General features: G+C 36.0%; 1 protein-coding gene across 4 annotated transcripts in view; it reads right to left on the reverse strand.

The window, feature by feature from the left end:
- The window catches only part of LOC150092978 (cotranscriptional regulator ARB2A homolog), a 216,902-nt gene that overhangs the window by 162,273 nt on the left and 31,369 nt on the right, over nucleotides 1-23,260 (reverse strand). For all 4 annotated transcript variants that reach the window (XM_090413574.1, XM_090413573.1, XM_090413572.1 and 1 more), the window contains exon 4: nucleotides 9,361-9,461. In XM_090413574.1, the coding sequence (XP_090269700.1) occupies nucleotides 9,361-9,461 (101 nt within the window). The remainder of the gene's footprint in view (nucleotides 1-9,360; nucleotides 9,462-23,260) is intronic.

Here is a 23,260-nt window from a genome sequence, read left to right on the forward strand (position 1 = left end):
TCAAGGACAGCAAAGAGAGGATCAGTGCAGTCAGCTTCTTCACTACTACCTAGAGGCCCAATGGTTAATTGTTATTCTCATTCCATTGAAGATCTAGCCAACTCTGCCTGCCATATTACACAAGCTATGGAAAGGTTTCAAGAAACTCATATGGTTGTTCTTAACATTTCTAGGTCATTTGATTGAGTCTGGCTAGAGGAACTCCTTAGTAAGATATACAAGGTGGTATCAAAAAGTTTCGAGACTAGCTCTATTTAAGAGAAATTACTTTATTTATCTACATTTATACACTATCAATTTCAAAATAGTCCCCTTGCATATCAATACAGCGCTTCCAGTGTTCTTACCACTTCTGGAATGTATCCTGGAAGTCTTCTTTCGAAGCATGTCAAGCACTTCTGAGATTCGTGCTGGATCTCTGCAATGGTGTCAAAACAGTGACCTTTGAGTTGGATCTTCATCTTCGGGAAGAGGGCGAAGTCTGCAGGAGCCAAATCTGGCGAGTAGGGTGGGTGCAGAAGTGAGATCATGTTGTTTCTGGCGAGAAACTCACATGTGAGGAGCTCAGTGAGAGAGTGCATTGTCGTCGTGGAGCATCCAGTTTTTCGCGCACCACAGATCTGGTCACTTTCGCAGAATGTCCTCCCTCAGACGCCTTAAAACCTGGCAGTAGAACTCGCTATTGATGGTCTGGCCCCTGAGGATGGATTCTCGATGCACAATGCCACGAATGTCAAAAAAGATGATGAGAATGCACTTGGTCAAGCTGCAGACCTGCCTCGCCTTTTTCAGTCATGGAGATAATGGGCTCTTCCACTGTGAAGACTGTTGCTTCGTCTCAAGGTCGTACCCGTACATTCAAGTTTCTTCACCAGTGATGATCCTCAACATGAAGGATTGGTCATCCACGGCATGCTGATGGAGTTCTTGGCAGACTTCTACGTGGAGTTCCTTCTGCTCCTGGATCAGCAGCCTGGGGACGAACTTGGCAGCAACACGGTGCATGTTCAAATCACACATGAGGATTGTCTGGACTGTTCCGTATGACACACCGACAATGGCAGCAATGTTGTGGAGTGTTGATCCTCATGCACAAGTTGCTGAATGGTTTCGACATTTTTGGGGATTGAGCTCGTTGATGGTCTTCCTGATCTCTCATCGTCCTCCAGCGATGTTCTTCTGCTCTTAAAGCACGTATGCCACTCAAAACACCTCAAACAACTCATTGCAGCATCGCTGTAAACTTGCCGAAGCATGTCAAACATCTCTGTGGCAGATTTGCCCAGTTTAATGCAGAATTTCACGTTTGCTCTTTGTTCTAACTTGCTGTCCATGATGAAATCGTAGATGTGGTAACGCAGGTGGTCAGAATAGTATCAGTTGCATGGCTCCTGATGTACAGAGGAATGTCTTTTGGCACACTGACTTATGAAGGCAGGTGCTCCCTGTGGCTGTGCATGCAGCCATCTGTTGGTGTGTTACAAACTTAGTCTCGAAACTTTTTGATACCACCTCGTACAATTAAAAATAGTGAAGATTTACAAAAAAAATTTAGGAAAAATAATATTTTGGAAATTTCTAGTTTAAACTGAGCTTCATATTATATATTTCTTTCTACCCAACATTTGGTGAAAAATACTACAATATTTAAAATCTATACTTATACTTACATGGTTAAGAATTTAGGGAAACATAACACATGTTAAAATAATTACTTTACTTAATTAGGAAATTAATTTTTAGTGGAACCCGTGGCATAGTAATTAAATAATAAAGTAACATAAAAACCACAGTGATATCTTTAATTAGTAAAAGGACAGATATTTCTTACTAAAATTAATAGTACATCTTCAGTGTCTGTAACAGTAATAGGAATGGAATACAGGTAAAACGTTCGGTGGATCACCTATTAAAATACAATTGTTACCACATGCTAGGAAATAATAGAAATAACAAATTTAATCTATTAAGATAAATGTTTTTTTACATAAGATAAAAGTCTGTCATCTTTGAGAGAGACATACAGTCATTTCTATTTAAATTCGGTCGTTGTAAGATAGTTTCACAACTTTCTTTGAATAAGTGTTCATATGTGAATCTACATCTATGGAGGAGAATTGCTTTATCCCACTGGACACTATGAGTAGAGTCAATACTGTGCTGCGCCAGACCAGACTTCAGAGGTTTATTATAATCAATATAATATTGATGTTCTTTTATTCTTTTTTCCAAAGAACGGCCAGTTTGTCCAAAATAAGAGCCATTGCATTCGCAAGGTATTTGGTAAACGCCAGCCAAAGATAGAGAAGACAGTTTATCCTTTGTAGAAGGTAATAAAGAAGAAATTTTGTTGATAGGAATATATGTTGGAATCAATTGATACTTTTGTAGAATTCTACCTATAGGTTCTGAGATTCCTGGAATGTACGAAATAGGAACATAAGAGTCAAGTATCTGTTGGATTTGATTGGAGTTGTAATCATTTGATTCCATTAACTTTTTATTGATGGAAAGTTCTTGTTGTAAGATTATTGGGGAAGAGCAAATTTCACGTGCTCTATGAATTAGAATTTAAGAATGCCAAATTTTTGAGAAATGTGGTGCGCAGACTTTTTGTGAATGTATCTGCCAGTAAATGTGGGTTTTTGAAAGACGCTTGTAGATAAGGTACCAGAAGATGTTCTAGTAAGGAGGATGTCCAAAAATGGTAAAGTACCAGACTTTTCTTTTTCCATAGTGAATTGGATGCGTGGGTGAAGGTTATTTATCTGTTGTAGAAAGATGGAAAGTTCATCTTCAGTGTATGGCCAAACAGCATAAACATCATTGACGTAATGGTACCAAAGAGATGGTTGAGGATGAATGGATGAGAACGTAGTATCTTCGAATTGTTTCAAATAGTAGTTTGCCAGAGGTAGAGACAGAAGGCTACCCATGGCAGTACCTTCAATTTAAAAATCATTAAAAAGTTAATCGAATCAAATGATTACAACTCCAATCAAATCCAACAGATACTTGACTCTTATGTTCCAACTCCTACAGTTTCTTCAACAGTCCGCAGAGTTCCTATTCCGTACATTCCGGGAATCTCAGAACCTATAGGTAGAATTCTAAAAAAGTATCAATTGATTCCAACATATATTCCTATCAACAAAATTTCTTCTTTATTACCTTCTACAAAGGATAAACTATCTTTGGCTGGCGCGTTTACCAAATACCTTGCGAATGCGATGGCTCTTATTTTGGACAAACTGGTCGTTCTTTAGCAAAAAGAATAAAAGAACATCAATATTATATTGATTATAACAAACCTCTGAAGTCTGATCTGGTGCAGCACAGTATTGACTCTACTCATAGTGTCCAGTGGGATAAAGCAGTTCTCCTCCAATACATGCAGATTCAAATATGAAAGCTTATTCAAAGAAAGTTGTGAAACTATCTTACACTGACCGAATTTAAATAGAAATGACTGGATGTCTCTCTCAAAGATCTGGGAGACTTTTATCTTATGTAAAAAACCATTTATCTTAATAGATTAAATTTGTTATCGTTAATTTATTAAATATTTACTGTGCTGGCAAGTATGACAAGCTTAGGAGATTGCTTGGATCAGTGCCATGGCATGTAAAACTGCAAGGGCTGGATGTCGATAGAGCAAGGGAAGTGGTCAAGGAGAATTTACAGGCGGTTATGGCTGATTGTATACCTAGGGTCCAAATAGTAAAACAAGTAGGGGTTAAATGGATGAATAACACCATTAAGCTTGAGCTGCAAAAAAAGAAACAACTGTGGAAGGAATTTAAAGAGAAAGGTGACCTGCAGGCACACGAACGGTATAAAGTGCAGGCCAGAAGGGTAACGAGTGTGGTAAAAAAAAAAGCAAAAGCGGATTATGAAAGGAAACTAGCTATGCAAGCTAAAGAGAATCCCAAACAGTTCTTTCAATGTGCTGCAAGCAAAAAAAAAAAAAAAAAAAACTGTACACGGTAGAATGATTTTAAGCAATGATGATGATAAGGAGGTCACCGAAGCAGTCGATATAGTGGAATTATTGAGCGAGCACTTTGCAAGAGTATATCATCCAGGTGGTGACATTGAAAAAATGAAGGAAAACCATTAGTTTATATGGAATTGTGATGAACGAAGTGGAGGTAAATAGTCTATTACAGAACCTTAATGTGAATACATCTGTGGGATTGGATGGTATACCAGCACGGGTCTTATGTGAAGTGGCTAAAGAATTATCAGTGCCCTTGACCATGTTGTTTAATCTGAGTCTTGAGTCTAGTTTAGTCCCGAAGGTGCGGAAAGAGGACAAAATAGTTCCACTGCATAAAGGAGGATCCAAGACTACTGTTGCAAATTACCGACCGATCAGCATATCAGGAATTGTTGTCAAGGTCTTGGAGAAAGTAGTCGAGGGGAAAAATACAGGAATGGATTGATGATAATGAGATACTGTACGGGGGGACAGCATGGCTTTGTGAAGGGTAGATCATGAGTCAGTAACTTGCTCAAGTTTTATAACACAGTGATGGCTGAACTGGATAAGGGTAATGGGTTTACTGCTGGACCTGGCTAAGGCATTTGACAGGATACCACATGGAATTCTAATCTGTAAACTACAACATATGGGAAAGGATATAGGGTTGGTGAGATGGATAGGTGGGTGGTTGATGGAGAGATATCAGAGAGTAGTTTATTCAGGAGTAGAGTCCAAAAGACAGCCTGTGACTAGTGATGTGCCGCAGAGTTCTGTTCTTGAACCACTGCTGTTTAATTTGTTCGTTAACGACATAGGGAAGGATCTAAGCGGAACAGTTCATTTGTTCGCTGATGATGCAAAGTTAGGTAGGGCAATAGTGAATGCAGAAGATGTCAAAATCTTGCGGGAAGACTTGGATAGATTGGAGTTCTGGGCTAAGGAGAATGGATGTCTTAATGTGACAAAATGTAAGGTTATGCATTTTAGGGTGAAAAGATTAGCAGCAGTATACCACATTGGTGGAACTGTACTCCATGAGAATGATGAGGCCGGGGACTTGGGAGTGTTGGTGGATAGGGAGATGAAGTTTAGGGGGCACATTGCAAAAGTGGCTAAATCAGCTCATCAACTCACTTGGTTGTTGAAAAATACTTTGATGAGCAGAGAGAAGCAAGTTTATTGCCTCTGTACCGAGCCTTGATAAGACCTCATCTCGACTACTATGCCCAGATTTGGTCACCTAGGTTTCTTCTTCATGGGGAGGAGGTGGAGAGGATCCAGAGGCGAGTGACCAAGATGATAGCAGCAGGACTGTGGAATGAACCTTATGAGAACAGGTTGAAGATTTGTGGGTTGCAGAAATTAGTTGATAGGCAGAAAAGGGGAGATATGATTGAGACATTCAAATTGCTAAAGGGTTTCCATAGGATTAATTCAGAGGATATTTTTGAGATCAGGACTCTGTGATGGGAGAACTAGGGGGACATCTATGGAAGCTGGGCAAGAATGTGGTTAGCAAAGGTGTTAGAGCTGGGTTCTTTACTTTAAGAGTGGTAAATGAGTGGAATAAGCTGCCAGAGTCTGTTGTGGGTGCTATGGCAGTGAATGAGTTCAAGGCAAGGTATGATAGATACTGTGAGAATGTCAAATAGTTGTGTGTACATGATGTTTAGGGCTTCCCCCGATGAGTCTAAGGACTCCCTGGAGTCGCCCGTAATAATAATAATAATTATTTCCTAGTACACGGTAACAATTGTTTTTTAATAGGTGATCCACCAAACGTTTTGCCTGTATTCCATTCCTATTACTGTTACAGACACTGAAGATGTACAATTAATTTTAATAAGAAATATCCTAATTAAAGATATTACTGTGGTTTTCACGTTACTTTATTATTTAATTAGGAAAGTAATAATTGACGTTTCAACCTTTGTATTAAGGTCATCATCAGAGATATACATATGTATAAGGAGCAAGCTACATGTTACTGCACTTTACAAAGGTAAAATGAAATCTAAGCTGCTTATTAATCTTTTATCTAGCCTGACCTCTAGTGGGGAAAAAAAAGTTTATAATATTAAAAAAATATAAAAATAAATTAAAAACAGAACTACATTAAACATTTCTAAAGTCCTCTCGTATTGAGACATCCTTTTGGACTTTCTGGTGCTCTAAGGGTTGCAGATGGGTCCTCCACATCCTTGGAATGATTAATCTATCATTTTTGTTCAGGTTTGGATTGTGTTTTTCCTTGGAATGATTAGTCTATCATTTTTGGACTGTGTATTAGCCTTTCACAGGCTTCTTTAAATTTTCCTCTCAAACCAGGTTTTGGTGCAGTGTAGGGAATTGGTGCCTTTCCAGTCAATTCTATGGTATGTTTGGAGTGCATGGTCTGATAGGCCTGTTTTTCCATAATGGAGGTATTTAATGTGTCATTTGTGTTTGTCTTTTCTGATTGGGATAGTGTCATGTTTCCCGTATGTAGGGTAGGTTACATGTACATTGGATTTTGTAAACCCCTGGGTGGGCTGAGTATGGAAGCAGATCTTTAAAAGAACTGAGTAAATTTCTTAATTTTGCCGGGGGTTTGAAGGTAGTCTTGATGTTGTATTTATGTGGTGTTCTGTCTATTTTTTCTGAGATGTCAATAACATATGGTATGGCTATGGCATTCTTATAATTTTTTTTTGTTTTTAGTGGTATTTTTATGGGGGATCTTGTGAACTGTTTTTTTATTATAGCCATTTTGTTACAAATGTATGGTTAATGATTTTGAATTCTTAGAGATTGTTCATTCAAGCAAATAGTTAGTGCTCTGTGTTTGAGGGTGATTATGACTCCTGGTTTTTGTGTTGGGTGGAGGTATGAATTTTTGTGTATGTAACTAGTCTGTGTGTGTGTGTGTGTGTGGTAGACCGAGGAGAGACAGCTTAAGGGAAGATGTGTGACGAGTGTGTCTAGAAAAGAAAGAGAGTTGTTGTTTTCGATTTCAATGGTCAATTGAATACATTTGTGTTGTTTGTTCAGGTGGCTTTTTGCAATGTATTTATTGTTTTGCGGCCATGGGGCCAAATTTAGAGCTCATTGCTCAAAGTCTTCCATGTAAAAGTTAGCTATTGGGGGGGGGGGGAGTGGTGAGCCCATGGCCACACCTTCTTTTTTGTAGGAAAAATTGTTTTTCCACGTGAATACCTGGAGCAGAGTACGTGGGCAAAGAGGGCCATGATGTCAGGTGGAAATAGGTTCTGTATGAGAATAATAGTATCATTGATCGGAACATTGGTGAAAAGGGCAGTTATGTCAAGGCTGACTAATAAATAAACAAAATTAAAAACATCACACTCAACAACCAAGACTAATAAATCTTGGTCATTGAGTAAAGTAAAGTAATTATTTGAACATGTGTGTTGTGTTTCCCTAAATTCTTAACCATGAATGCTGATCACCGTGTAACCTTAAAAGAAAGAATATACTTAGTAGAGTTGTAATTCCTAACTTGTAAAGACTGGTCAAAGCTGAGAGCTATCTTTCATTAAGTAATGCTAAATTAAAAAATATTACTGTTTCTTTAAGGAAGGAATTTTAATTTATCAGAATTCAAAGTTGGGTGGGGATGAGAGGATTACATTTCATTCAAGCATCTTAATATAATCAATTTCTAAGCAAGCTAAATGTAATAAATCAGGTTGGCTGGCAAAGTCAATATACTTTATACATAAATTTATAATACATGAGTTATTACATAAAAAATAAATAAACCCACTAATGCCTTTGGTTCCTAATAGTAGAACTCTTAGTCCTACACAACTTTTGGACATCACAACAGGAAACTAGTCTTCACCTTAATTGACAATGGTAGTTTAGAAATACTGATGATTTCAAGACATCAGGAGTAGATTATGCCAAATTGCCACTGTTTTGTATTCATAAACCTAAGTGGTATATTATTATCTGAAATAGTACTGTACACCCACACTTCAGAGAACCGACTTTGGCAATGTGCCAAGAATAGTCGATTCATGCTGAAGGAAAAGAAAGAAATAAAGGATGAATGAATCAGTCACCAATATGCGAAATAACATGTTTTATATGTAAATTTTTCAACTGTTGTACAAGCAAATTAGTTAACCACTTCAAGAACTAGAATTTTCGTAAAAGAAAAGCTAATTTTCCGATGTATAATAATAAATACTCATCCCATGAAATGCATTGATTACCCTAATATCGGAATGGATTCTCCTTCTTCTGACATGCGCAGAAGTATCAAAGGGTCTCGCAGCTGTGGGCATACAGTACAAGTTCCACAGTCAGTTTTTCAAAGTTTTATGGTTAAAAATCAAAATTTACAGTAGGGAAAAACCTTACATGCCTTTGGCCGAGTTGACCAACTAAGGAAGCAACTGAAATAAAAAAAGGCCTAGAAAAAGTTTCTTTAGTCAGCAATCAGGGTCTGCATTATACCTGAAGGTGTGACAAATGAAGAAATTCATCAAAGACATGTAAAACAGTGTTCTGCTACTGTATTTGTGTGAAATGTTTTAGAGCTTAAACACATGCAACTAGTAAAAAACAACTAAGACAGACATCTGTTGCCATCAGTGGCTAAAAAAATAGTTAATTAACATACTATCCAGTCCCTGGCTCTGTCAAAATATCACAATGTCACTTTCGATATCAGAATGGCACTTTTTGCAAGGGCCAATGTTTTGGCAGCAATTAAGAGGTAATGGAAATGATGTACAATTGCTTAATGCTTAGCTGAAAAAAAAATTTTAGATATACAAAATTTTGTGAACCACTGAATTAAGTGTTTATGAAACCAGAACCTCATATAATGAAACGTATTCTGAAAATTTTCAAATTTGATAAGAAAATTCATGAACTGAGGTGTCCTTGTAAATGACTGTATGTAAAGTTGAAAAAATTGAGGTGAAATAACTTTCACCCATAACTGAACATATGTAAAAATTACTGGTAAAAATCTTTACAAGATTTTTAATAACCCATAGTTATATAATGTAGAAATCCAAAGCAATAAAAATAGTGGAGATACCTAATTTTGGAACACTAAGTATATTGTTATGTAATATAAAAAATGTCAGCTCTTTGCTTCATGCAGACGATGTTATACTTCTAATAAATCAGCTACAAGTTTGCAAGATTCCCTGACTAAATTGAATAACTGTTGTAATAGATATGGTATGAAGATCAGCAATAAAAAGACAAAGACAATGAAAATAGGCAGAATCGCTGAATATGTTAGCTGCGTTGTGAATGGAGAACCTGTGGAACAAGTAAAACATTCCTGCCATGTACACCCCTTGAGGATACATGGCAGGAATTTGATGATGATGATAAAAGAAACATGTTACCTCTCCTAAAGCTTCATATCTTCTTTGATTATAGTCATGGTCATCTCTCCTCACCTGATACTGATATGGTGTTCCATCCTCAAGATTTCTTAGCTGTCCAACTGAAAAAGGGTAAAATGCAAATGCTAGTATTCTAGAATTGTAGCATTCAAACATGATGTTAAATCGAGATACTGATTCAAAGACAATAATGCACCTGTTGTAAGCTTCTACTCTCAGTTGATGCACTAGCCATTAATTTAAATGCATAACAATTAAAATAATAACAGCGATATGTTAAATATTCTGATAATCATATATGACAGCAGTGAAAATTCTAAAAGACTTGGCTGGTCTGATTGTGCAAGTGGATAGTATCTCCATTCTTTAATAGACTGTGGGTTCAAGATCTTAAAAAATAACAGAAATATTAAGGAAAAAAAACGTTAGTGATGGCAAAGTTTTTTTTTTTTTTTTTTGTCCATTTGTTTTAAAGTACAAAAAAACTTTCATAATATTTTCAAGTGATAGCTAATGTTGAGTGATAATTGTAGCCATGAGCTGGGTCACTAGAGAATCATATTCCTAACTAATAATCCAGTTATATTGCAGTTACAAAAAAAAAAAAAAAAAAAAAGGAGTTTTGTTATCCGATGACAATGATACTCCTTTTGTTCCTAGAGAAAAACAGAAAAAAAAAGGAGTGTAACTTCCCTAGAGTTAAGTGAGCATATCACTGCTTTAGATAACTAAGGACTGCCAACATTTGAGTGAAAATTGAGTAGGATGTTTGTTTTTTATTAAGTGCTACTGTTTATATTAAATATTACATACATGTTTAATAAGGAGAGAAAATACCTAATATATAACTCACTGTATAACTATAGTAAGTTATACATGCTTAATGTTGCATTATATAACATGTTCTTGTGAAGTTTAATATATAATATATATAAGAATGTATAACTCACTGTATAACTATAGTAAGTTATACATGTTTAATGTTGCATTATATAACATGTTCTTGTGAAGTTTAATAATACCTTGGTCATATGATATAAATCAATACATCACAAATTAATTCAAAATAACATATCAGTTACTTCGTAAAATTATTCAACAATAAGCCAAGTCTTGGATTTTGAGGCGATTTAAATATACTTTAATTTATTCCTTATCTTATAATGCACTGTAGGCTGAACAGACAGTTGTTTTCAATCTAATCCCTATGGTTAAGAGCAAATGTCTGCTTACTTGCCATCTTACTAAAAAGTAATGCAAAAAAAAGTATTATGTGATTATGGGAAGATTTGAAAAAATTCAGCTAAGGAATCAATTCCAATGCATGAGCAATAATTAGAATAATATTGTAGTAATAATTAGAATTATACAATTTAACTAGCATTACTATGAGAGCACTGAGAAAAATTAGAATCAACAGATGGCAACAACAGTAGAATCATATAAAAATGGAGGTTAAAAAAACAACAACTTGATATTGCTAGCTTTCAAAGACATGTGAGTAGACCTAATCTAAGGTGATACTATTATTATTATATGACACCTCCAAGGAGTCCAAAGACACAGTGGAAGGCACCTACTCTACCTTTCCATCTCCACCACTCAATCCACCAACTACAATGAACTGCAACTGCAATCATCATCTACATCAATGCCATTTACCGCCCATCACCACCACTAGTATTTTCAGAGACAATCACAAACATCCATGCTCATGGCGGGATTCAAACCCACAGCCTTTTGGCTGGAGAGCAGATACACGAACCACTCAGCCAACCAAGCCAGTTTGTATCCTGTATATACTTTGACTTTCTCCCAGAGCATTTCATGTGTGTTCTCCTTCTGTCTTCATAAGATCATCTGATGTCTTTGAAGCCTCTTCTGTGAATATATACAGTGGAACACTAAGATTTGGAAAGGCTTTTGATAGACTGCCATACAAGTTGGTAACTAAATTTGGAGTGGATGGTTCTGGATACTAGCCATCTACTGCCAAGTTTCATAAAAAAACTTGAACATTTCATTTCCCAAAAAGCTGATTTTGGAAATATAATAGATCGAAGTCATTAACTGTCATAATGTATAGGAACAGTTCTTTTAATAAGTTTATAAATAATGTAATAATTAGTACAGTTTTTTTACCATTTTAATATTGATGAAAAGCTATTTGAAGAAATGACTGACATTTGTTCAGAAATTTGTTTTAAATTGGTTTATTATTAATTTCTAAAATTAATATTTCCTTTTGTGGACATAAAAGTCCATATCATGCAACTCTGCATGGGAATACTATTATTTTTATTATTATGACATTTCCGATGACTTAATGCAGGAGGTCCCTCTACACCACACACACAATCCACTGTGTATTGTATATCAAGTGCCCTCCTGCAATGAGGCACTCCATCTATACAATATGAATACTGTACAACACAATACTGTACATTGTCCCAATGTACAATAGGTTTGTTTTGCCTTTTGTCAGTGGGAGTGGTATAAAAAGAATGCACAGGAGAAAGGTATTTTATGATAGAAGTAACTACTAGAAAATTGGATTTTGGTGTTTCTTTCTCTCTCACGAATTCCAAAGAATCTTGTTTTTTAGTACAATTTCCAACATAAAATAGACTTATGCCTGCTATGTGCAGAAATTCATTAAAGTACTAATTTAATTCCTTTTCTCATTTTGAAATAGAACTGCTAAGTGCTAGAAAACTTTATGTTATGCCACAACTCCATTTTCTTTTTACAGTATTGAAGTGAAGCTTCTTTTTGTTACCATAACAAACAAAAGTTGCCACTCCTTTAGTTTAGTTGTTTATTATAAAAGTTTCGTATTAACACTCAATTATTCCCAGTTTCATAAAAAAGCATTACACTTTTCATACAACCAAACCTTCGAAAACATTTCATTATTTTCTTGCAATATATTCATGCTTAATTAGTATTTAGCATTATTTCCAAGTCTTCATGGAGTCTGAAGACTTCATGTGAGAGGCTGAACACACACCACAATAACTATCACACCTTGGCTTGAAAGCATTCAGTGTTGGAGCATTCACCACCCACTCCAGCAACACATTCCACTCATGCAAAACATCTTTATTTTCTAATAGAAAGGGGGATGGTAAATCCCTTTATGTTTTAATAGCTGGGTACGAAACTCTGATCGAAATCCTTCAATCCGAGTTTCGTACCCGGCTATTAAAACAAAGGGATTTACCATCCCCCTTTCTATTAACAATTTCGCCGGTAAAATAGCCTTTTGGCTTATTAAATTAATCTTTATTTTCTTTTCACTTCCCTACTCACATGATCTCTGTAAAGTTTTCAGAGATGACCTGTTTGTCTTCCATTACCCTATGCAATAATTCCTCTATATTCTATCTAACAGGCTCCTCAAACCAATTTATACATTTCAATCATAATTACCCCTCCCTCCCTCCCATCTACCCAACTCTGCAGATCATATTTCCCTTAATCTGTCTGCATACAAAAATTCCAGTCCTCAGATGGTATCAATTATTTGCCTCTGCACTTTCTCCAATGTTTCCTTATTGCTAATATAGCCAGATGATCAGATTCGTGCAGAACTCCGAATGAGGCCTGATTAGTGCCTTATATGCCAGCCTGGTTGGCCAAGTGGTTAGCACATCCGCTCTTCAGCCAAAAGGCTGTGGGTTCGAATCCCGCCGTGGGCATGGATGTTTGTGATTGTCTGGAAATGCCAGTGGTGATAGATGGCGTTGGTGTAGTTGTGGTTAGTTGGTGGAGACAGAGTTGTAGAGCAGGTACCCTCCCTCGATGAGTCTATGGACTCCCTGGAGGTGTCAAGTAATAATAATAATACATAGTAGAATAATCACCTCCTTATCCGTACTTGTGAGGGTTAACAATGTGGCAGCAATTTTCTGGGTAACCTTTACAACTTTCACGATGCGTCCTCTGAAATTCAGTTCCAAAATTAGTAGAATCCTTGCCTCCTCCTCCACCTGAAGCAAAGTTCCTCCAATATGATAAACCTCAATTCTATCTTCTTTGGCAAAAGTGCAAAACTTTACATTAGCAAACACTGAAATGGCATCCCCATTCTTCAGCTCAAAGCACCAACCTATTCAAATTCTCTTGTAACATCACATTAGAACTTTGACACTGCTCTTCCTAATTTAGCATCATCAGTAAACAACTGAATATCTCCTCTCACTTTCTGAACTATATCTTCCTCTGCATGTTTATCCCACTTCTAATGCAGAAGCCACGTGTTACAATTGATGCGATTTGTGTTAGCACAACCCCTCCCAACCAGCCTGTTGCTGGGGGGGGGGGGGGGAATGTATTTTTGACTATTGAAGCATGTGCTCATGAAGCCAGTTTGCCTGTTCTGAAGGACGAAAAAACCCTCTACCTCAGCATGAGACCGACTGACTCACCTTTAGTCAGTCGGTCTCATGATAAAGGTTCTTCACATTATGTACGGGAATTGAAACCAGGTCTTTCTGACCCAAGTCTATACCAACTGAGCTATGGAGGCTCTACTTTCTGAACTATAACATTAACATAAATTAAATAACAGTGATTCCAGAACAGAACTCTGTAGTACCCCACTCATCACCTTCCTTTTTTTGGGATGCTGCACCTAATACACAACTAACTGGCTCTTATTGGTCAACCATCCCTGTAACCAAGAAACTCTATTAAATGCTTTAGCAAAAGTCCAGATAAATCACTGTATAAGCATTTCCTCTGTCTAATACTATACTGGTCACCCTATTTAAAGGAAGATATTCTCTTAACAAACCCATGCTACTCTCTCTTTTGAGAGAATAGCATGATGAGAATAGAAAGATTTCTATTCTCATCAATCCAGGTTTGTATTCTATCTCTAACTAGTCTCTCTAACACCTTCACCACTCTCCTCATATACATGCCAGCCTACAGTCCGACACCACTGACTTGAATTTTTCTTATGCAGTGGCACTATTTTGCCTTCTTTCTCCTCTTCTGAAACTGTTCCTGTTGCCAGACTCCAACTGAATAATCAAGTCAAGAGCACTGCCAGCTCTTTCACACATTCTTGTAATAATGGTGACATCCTATTATTATCTTATATTAACAAGTCCCACAGCCTTATTAACATCAAGGTTATTACTTAATATTTTAAATACTTTCCATTCTTGAATTGTCAGTCTTCTGTCCTTGTTATTCAACACTACTCCTAACATCCCCTACATGAAATACACTAAAAAAATATTCACTGAATATTTCCACTATATCTTCAGCAGATGTGACCTCCTGCAACTAAAGTAAGTCTTTTGTATGGTTTTGCTTTATGGCTTCAAGCCAATCACCTTTCATATGCCAATTTCTCCTTCCTCACTACACCTGTCATCTTCCTAGCTTGTGTCTTATACTCTTGATGCTGATGAAGGATACCCTGTTTTTTTTATATCTCCTCTAATAAAACATCCTCTTTCTTGGAAGCTGCTGCATAATTCAATGATTCATCTATTTCACCCCTACTTTTATTTACCTTCCTAACTGTTCATTGTTGTTAAATTATTTGGTCACTTAAAATTAAAATTGAGTTATATTCTTTTGGTTTATTAGTTGATCATAAATATTAAAAGATCTACACAATTGTCAACAAGTTTCACCAGCTATTCTGTCTGGCTTCTTCAGGACAAGAAAGTCGGTACAATACAGTTTACTAGTAAAAAAGAAGAATGGAGTAGCATAGTCAAATCGAGTAAAATTAAAACTGACGCACAACATCATATGCATGTGGAGTGTGGAGTCTCAGTCATTGTTCGTTGAGCGTGTTGCATAGTTTTTCGCAAATGAAATTCTGGTAAGTAAGCTAAGTGAATTTATTAGGCTTTTCCAGATGTCTTTCAGTATAATACCTTGGTTTCTGTTCAGATTATCTCCTGTTCTTTTCTTTTGTTTTTCTGCAGCTTCTTTGAAGTTTCTACATCTAAAATCTTCTTCTATATAAGGCATGGAGATGTTATCCCAATCGATGGAGTGGTGAGAAATCGAAAAATGCTGGGCTAATCTTGAAATGTCTGTTCTGTTGTTTTTGTTAACATCTCCTATATGTTCTTTTTTTTCGAATTTCTAGGCTTCTTGAAGTTTGGCCTATATAATTTAACCCACAGGAACATGGGATGTTGTATACATCTGTGTATTTGTAAAAGGCATTACTGTCCTTAGGCGATCTTAAGATGTTTCATATAGTTTTGACAAGTTTAAGAGCAACTCTAATGTTGCAAAACCCCATGAGTTTGCCTATTTTTGTTGAAACTGAGCCGGCATAAGGGATGGCGATAGACAATACATATTGTGTGACAGGAGGTAGTTGCTGTGGATGGTTCCTATGAAGAATCTTTTGGATTATATTTTTTGGATAACTGTTGTTTACCAATGTTTGAGAAATGACAGTGAGTTCATCAAGGAGATCTTTTTCTTCTGAGATGATATTGGTTGCTCTATTTTTAAGCATATGTATAATGCTGAGTTTTTGTGCATAATGGTGAGCTGATTTGAAATGTAGGTAAGTCCAGTGTCTGTAGGTTTTCGATATATTGTGAGCTGGATTTGTCCATTCTCTTGTTTCTTTATTAGTATATCTAGAAAAAGTGATTGATTGTTCTTTTCCAGTTCTAATGTGAACTTTATTTTCTGGTGGAAGGAATTTATTTGAGTTCCTTACAAAAATTTGACTGTGCTACTCCATTCTTCTTTTTTACTAGTAAATGGTATTGTACTGACTTTCTTGTCCTGAAGAAGCCAGACAGAATATCTGGTGAAACTTGTTGACAATTATGTAGATCTTTTAATATTTATGGTCGACTAATAAACCAAAAGAATATAACTCAATTTTACCTTCCTAACCTTAAGAATACAATCTAAGAGTATCATAAGTACCTGATTTTGGACCAAGTCATAAGTAATGCTGATTTCTTCCCTCTTTATCTGATCAAATCACTGCATATCACTAATCTGTTTCCCTAATTTATCATAGTTCACTGCTCTGTAATTCCACACATCTTGTTTTGTGATGCTAGTACCTTCCCAGCCACTCTCCACATCAAAACCACACAATCAGTCTCCACAATTGCAGGCTTTGTGGTGACATCTTTTATTATCACTATATAAGAGATATTAAATTCAACACCTGTGTCCCATGTGTTGCTTCAATTACATGCTGCATCAGATGGTTGTCCTTCCTAAGTAGCTCAAGGAATTCAATTTCTTTACATCATTTCTTGCTTCCAATCAATCAACACCTCCACAGTTAAAGTCACCCATTATCATCACCCTGCTGTCACTCACCAGTCTTATCTGTCTAAATATTTCAGAATCATCTCTCTTTACATTTCCTGGCTTAGTAACATGACACTACATATCTTAAAATGTATGCTTACCTGAACTTCACACACCAAATTGCCTCAAAGCCATCATCATTACTGCTTTTGTCAAGTTTGACATGGAGAGGACAAAACCCTTCTGAAATCGTTAGTAATACCTACCTCCTCTTATCTTTTCTGTCTTTTCAAAAATGCTATAACCTCTGTTAACCACATCGCACAAACACTAATAATTTGCAGACTGAATAACTGCATCAAGGACATAAACTCTGAACCCTTATTCCTAAGACTACTTGAAATGGTATATAAGCATGAGCAGTCAACTATTATGCATTATCTGCAGAGCCTCAGTTATTCTTTCTATCACTGCCCCTCTCAGACATACTCTTGACACTTGCTCCATTTTCATATCTTTCACCACAGAGTCCCAGCAGAACACTGCTTTCCACCATTCCACTGCAAATATTCATCTTGGACTCATCTACCACTGCGCCTTCCTTCTGACACTTCAAACACCCAATCCAAATGTCCTATCTCAATATGCACACCCCTCAATTCGTTCCTCAACCTCTCCAGTTCTTTTCTAACATTCTCACTCATGTTCATATTTTTCATAAGAGCTACTTTACCATTTTACCTTCACTCATCCACCATTTCACTTTCACATCATCCTCTGTCTTACTACTACTACTCTCTGTTGTTTAATTTACCACATTTGTACCACATTAGCTCTTACTTTTACTATGCTCATATCACTCACCTCATTTACACTACTATTGACTGCTTCTTTCATTAGATCCCTCCCTGCTTTATCATAATTTTCTTCTTACTGTTCACTCATTCTTCATGTTATATTTCCATTACTTGTGTGTCCTCTCCTCATTTCATATAGAGGATTACTCTTCCATATCATCATCAATTTCCTGATATGTAACCTCTTTCCTGTCATAGTAACCTGAACAGGTTATTATGACAGGAAAGTGAAGTCATCAGCCTCTATATGCAAGTAACCCAGTCGTGAAGTTACTTCATGTGCAAACTTTGCTTACACTTGGATAAAGGATGAAACCAAGAATATAATTTTTTGGCATCTTTAATTTATAACTATTAGAGAAGATGAATATGTGATAGAGTACATTCATTCATGAAGAACAAATCCCCAGAAATAGATAAAATTTCTGCAAAGTTGCTGGAAGAAACTAGAAGTTTTTGAAAGAAATTATAAGACAAAATACACAAATTTAACCAAATGTAACAATGAGCAAATGTCAAAAGAATGGAGAAAGAGTCTGATCTCAATATGAACACCCCTCAATTCATTCCTCAACCTCTCCAGTTCTTTTCTAACATTCTCACTCATGTTCATATCTTTCATAAGAGCTACTTTAACATTTTATAAAAAGAATGACAAAATACTTTGTGGAAATTACGCAGGTACTTCTCTGTTATGTACAACATACAAACTATTTACTTCTATTCCGAAGATCAAACCTACTTATGGAGAAGATAATTGGCATCTACCAAGCAGGTTTCAGGAAACACAAATCTACAATTGATCAGATATATATATATTAGTTAAGCCATTATTATAGAAATTTTGGGAATTTGATTTAAATATTCATCAGAGTTTTGTTGTTTTCCAACAATTATATGACAGCATTAACAGAGGGAAAATATGCAATTATGACAATTCGGAATACTAGATAACCTAACACTTACAAGATTAAAAATGGAAAATTCAGAAGCACAAAATTCTTAAATTATTTAAATACTAAATGATTTAAGACATCCCTTTCCAATAACCCAAGGATTAAAACAAGGAGATAGCTCCAATACTTTTTTAATGTAGCTCTGGAATCTGATGGGATCCGATCACTGCAAGTAGATACTAAAGACAATCAGTGCAAATTGTAGCATATGCAGATGACATGATCATGTCAAGAACCAAATAGAAAGCAGAAGAAACATTTGGATTACAAAAATCAGCACAAGTGATAGTTTTCTGTTGATTAATCTTTAGTCCTAAAATAACAATTAATAGCTAGCAGAATCAGTTAACTAATTCAAGAGCAAAAAAAACTGGGAACTCTGAAACAGAAAAAGTAGAGTAATGATCATAAGCCAACCAAATGAGATGGTAGAAGTACAGAATCAAATAAAGAAGGGGATAATCAGGCTTTTTTTATTCTCTCTCTCTCTCATATGTATTCAGCTGAAAAAATATCCAATGGAAATCTAAAGTACGAATACAGGTGACCCTCGTATAACACGGATGTTAGGTTCCATAGAAATGCCACGTTATATAAATCGCGTTATGCGAGACTCAGATCACATAGAAAAAGTAGGGTTTGGTTCCGAAGTCGTTTTTTTATTTTATTTTTAAATTATATAAACAACAATGATATATCCAACAAAAAATATTTTTAATTAATTCAAGTAATTCATATAAGTTAAAAAAACATATAAACTATGAAACAAATACATAGTATAAACTTATAAAAAAATACAAATTATACATAACCTTTATTGCACATAATGCATAAATGTTTTAGCCAAAATAAAATAAAGTGCATATTTTAATCGTCATCACTCTCTTCAAAACTAACATTTCATAGAAATTCTTTATTTACGATATGTTTTTACGAAGTATGCAATGAATTTTCTTCATTGCATATTTCGGCTGGTTTAGATATCAAGAAGTCAGTAATAAAACCTTGCTTACCACTATGCTGCAATTTTTTATTAAGTTCATAATGTACAGGTAAACAAATATCCAATTGTGTTGTGAATTTTCCGAAGCGCTCCATTGAGGGATCATTATCCGTAAACCTAACTTTCTTGCCAAGTCCAATCATTCTACTGATTCTTTAAACTGAATTCTTTCATGGATTCATCACAATCAGAATCTTCGGTAGAACTTTCCCCGCCATTTGGTTCGACGTCATCTATTAATTGTACCAGCTCCTCCTCATTTAAATCTGTTACACCATCAATTAATTCATTAATTTTGTTTTCAACCATATCGGAAAAGTGCTCTAAGTGGCCATTACTATAAAAATAAATTTTTTTACATAAAAAAGCATTACATATTGTATATAACTCACCAGAAAATAAAGTGCTCAGCTAGAGATTAACACACTTATGATTTTTAATGCCCTTTGCTGGCAGAAAAAGAAGATAATTTTCAATAATAAACACTTTATACAACAAATTAATGTCCAATCCTCACCTTCTCGTGGTGCACCCTGTTGGATATCTACTTGGATACTGAACGAATGAGGATGGTCTGGCAATTTGGGATTTAGCCGACCAAATTGTATTCTTATTGGTTAAACCAAAATAAAAAATGATGGTACAAGATGACAGAATTTCATGCCGGCTGGGGCGTCACCCGGTTAAACAAAGCCCCCGTTGTTTTCGCCAGGGAACCAGGGCGAACAGCGAAAAGTCAACTTGGAACAAATCTGAAAACAAACCCCAACTCAACATCACCAGAGTTAAAGATCGGTACTATCAACGTAAGAAGCCTGAATGGCAAACAAATGGAGCTAGCTGAGGAATTAGATAAGTACCAGATCGACATAATAGGGGTGATTGAAACAAAAAAGACCAAAACTGGTGAGATCTTTCTGAGCAATAAATACAAAATGTTATATTCAGGCAATGACAATCAAGGAAAAGAAGGGGTAGCCATAGTATTCAACACAAAATACGAGGCTAATCTTCTTGAATGGCAGTCAGTCTCAAGTAGAGTAATGTGGGCAAATATGAGAATGGGGAACTGGACAATGAGACTTATTTGTGCTATGGTCACACAGAAGGTTCTACTAAGGTAGAAGTGGAGGAGTTTTTTGAGGATTTAGAAAAAGCAACAGACACAATGAAAAATGAAAAGTTGGTCCTGGTTGGGGATCTAAATAGCAGAGTAGGAAATGATTGTGAGACATACAAAAATATTTTGGGAAAATTTGGAGAAAAGAGCAAAGCTAATAATAATGGCAAATATCTGTTGGATTTCTGCTCAGGACATGGACTGGTTATTACTAACACCATGTTCCAACATAAAAATGTGCACAAATTCACATGGAGAGAAGAGGCTAGGAATAAGAAAAGTCTCATTGACTATGTTATTGTTGATAGTGATGTTTTCTCCCTGGTGCAGGACACCAGGGTGTACAGAGGATTTGAAATTGGAAGTGATCACTATTTAGTCTTGAGCAGGATAAAATTGAATTTAATATTGAAAAGAAAACATGTAAGAAAGTTTTAAAGCGAATAAAAGTTCAGCAGCTCTCAGATGTGAACTGTAGACTAAAATACACAAAGATTATTAAAGAAAAAATGAAAGAGTTTGAGAACAGGAATCAAACCTTGGAGATTCAGTGGCAAACTCTGAAGAAAACATTGATTGATTCTGCAAGAGAGGCATGTGGTGAGATTGTCTGTAAGGATAAAAAAATCAGAACTCCCTGGTGGACACAGGAAGTTAAAGAGGCAGTGAAGGAAAAGAAGAAAGCATATCAAACGTTCCTGTCAAATAAGTCAGCTTGTGCTCTTAGAGAATATAGAGACAAATGCAACAATGCTAAACACTGTGTAAAACTAGCTAAACAAAAGTCATGGGAGGACTTTGGCAAGAATATAGAAAATAAATATCAAGAAGGTGGCAAAATATTCTGGAGGTTGTTGAAGAAGCTTAAGAATGGAGGAAAGAGTGCTGTAAAAGGAATTAGAGATGATAAAGGTTACATGAAAACGGGAGAAAAAGATATCCTTGAAGTATGGAGTAATTACTTTGAAAAACTGCTAAATGAAACATGCAGTGATGACAGCACAGTGGTAAAAAACGCTGACCAGGCATGCAGTCAGGAATACATATCCATACTTGAAGTAGAAAAAGCCATCAAAGGCTTGAAATGTGGAAAGGCAGCAGGAGTAGATGATATTCAACCAGAAATGCTGAAGTATGGTGGTATAAGAGTCTTACAGTGGCTGCACTGCATAGTTCAGAAAGCCTGGACAGAGGGACGAATTCCCGATGATTGGAGTAGAGCTCTCATAGTACCCATATATAAAAAGGGAAATAAAACTGCATGTGAGAATTACAGAGGTATTTCCCTACTGAGTGTTCCTGGCAAAATCTATGCAAGTATACAACTTGAGAAACGGTTGAGAAGAATTGTGGAAGAAAGCTTGGTGAAGAACAAGCTGGATTCAGGCCAAATAGAGGCTGTCAGGATCAGATCTTCACTTTACGACAAATAGTCGAGAAAGCATGGGAATATAACAAAGATCTGTATTTAAGTTTTGTCGATTTGGAAAAGGCATATGACAAGGAGACAAGAGAGAAGCTATTCAATACGCTGCAGTTATATGGTGTCAATGGGGCATTATATCAAGCAATACTTAGTCTTTATTTGAGTTGTAAGTCAGCAGTTAGAATTGAAGGAAGTACAGGAAGATGGTTTAATGTTAAATGTGGTGTGAGACAAGAATGTACATTATCCCTTCTGTTATTCATTATCTATATGGATCACATTATGAAGGAAAGTGGTATTAAACATGATATCAAAATTGGAGATGTTAATGTCAGCTCTTTGCTTTATGCAGACGATGTTATACTTCTAAATAAATCTGCTACAAGTCTGCAAGATTCTCTGACTAAATTGAATAGCTGTTGTAATAGATATGGTATGAAGGTCAGCAATAAAAAGACAAAGACAATGAAAATAGGCAGAATCATTGAAAATGTCAACTGTGTTGTGAATGGAGAACCTGTGGAACAAGTAAAACATTTCAGCTATTTAGGCCCGATTTTTACTGAAGAATGTAAATTAAATATAGAAATAGACAACAGAATCAGCAAAGCTGGTATGGTGGGAAGTCAATTAAATAAATTCATATGGAATATGAGAGAAATTAGTCAGAACACTAAATTAGCTGTATACAAGACAGTGTTCAAACCAGTTTTAACTTATGGATCTGAGAGCTGGGTCAGAAGAAAAACACTTGACCAAAGACTAGAGACCACAGATATGAGAGTCCTGAGAAAGATTATAGGCGTGAACAGATGGCATCAATGGCAATATCATATTAAAAACGAGGATATTAGGAAAGAACTTGACATTGTCAGCATCCAGGAATGCGTTAGCAGAGCTAATCTCAGGTGGTATGGTCACTTAAACAGAATGGGCGAGGAAAGATTAGCAAAACAAGTGTTCTCTGTCAGGTTGGCAGCAAAACGACCCAGAGGAAGACCAAGATATAGGTGGATCGATACGGTACAAAGTGCTTTAGACGATAGAAATATAAGATCTGATAATGTTGGAATCTTGACAAGTAACAGACTGATTTGGAGGAAAATTATAGATAGGAAATTAATAATGATGTAATTTTTTTCATGTAGTACTATCATATCCTGTACACCCCTTGAGGGTACATTGCAGGAATATGATGATGATATACGACAAACAAATGACGTACATCCGTGCTAAAGAGTATTTCCCCTGATATAAATTCGCTATTTATAA

The sequence above is a fragment of the Typopeltis vanoorti genome, chromosome 24, assembly GCF_054136105.1.
Source record: "Typopeltis vanoorti isolate ZY-2024b chromosome 24, IOZ_Tvanoo_1.0, whole genome shotgun sequence".
NCBI classification, from domain to species: Eukaryota; Metazoa; Arthropoda; class Arachnida; order Uropygi; family Thelyphonidae; genus Typopeltis; species Typopeltis vanoorti.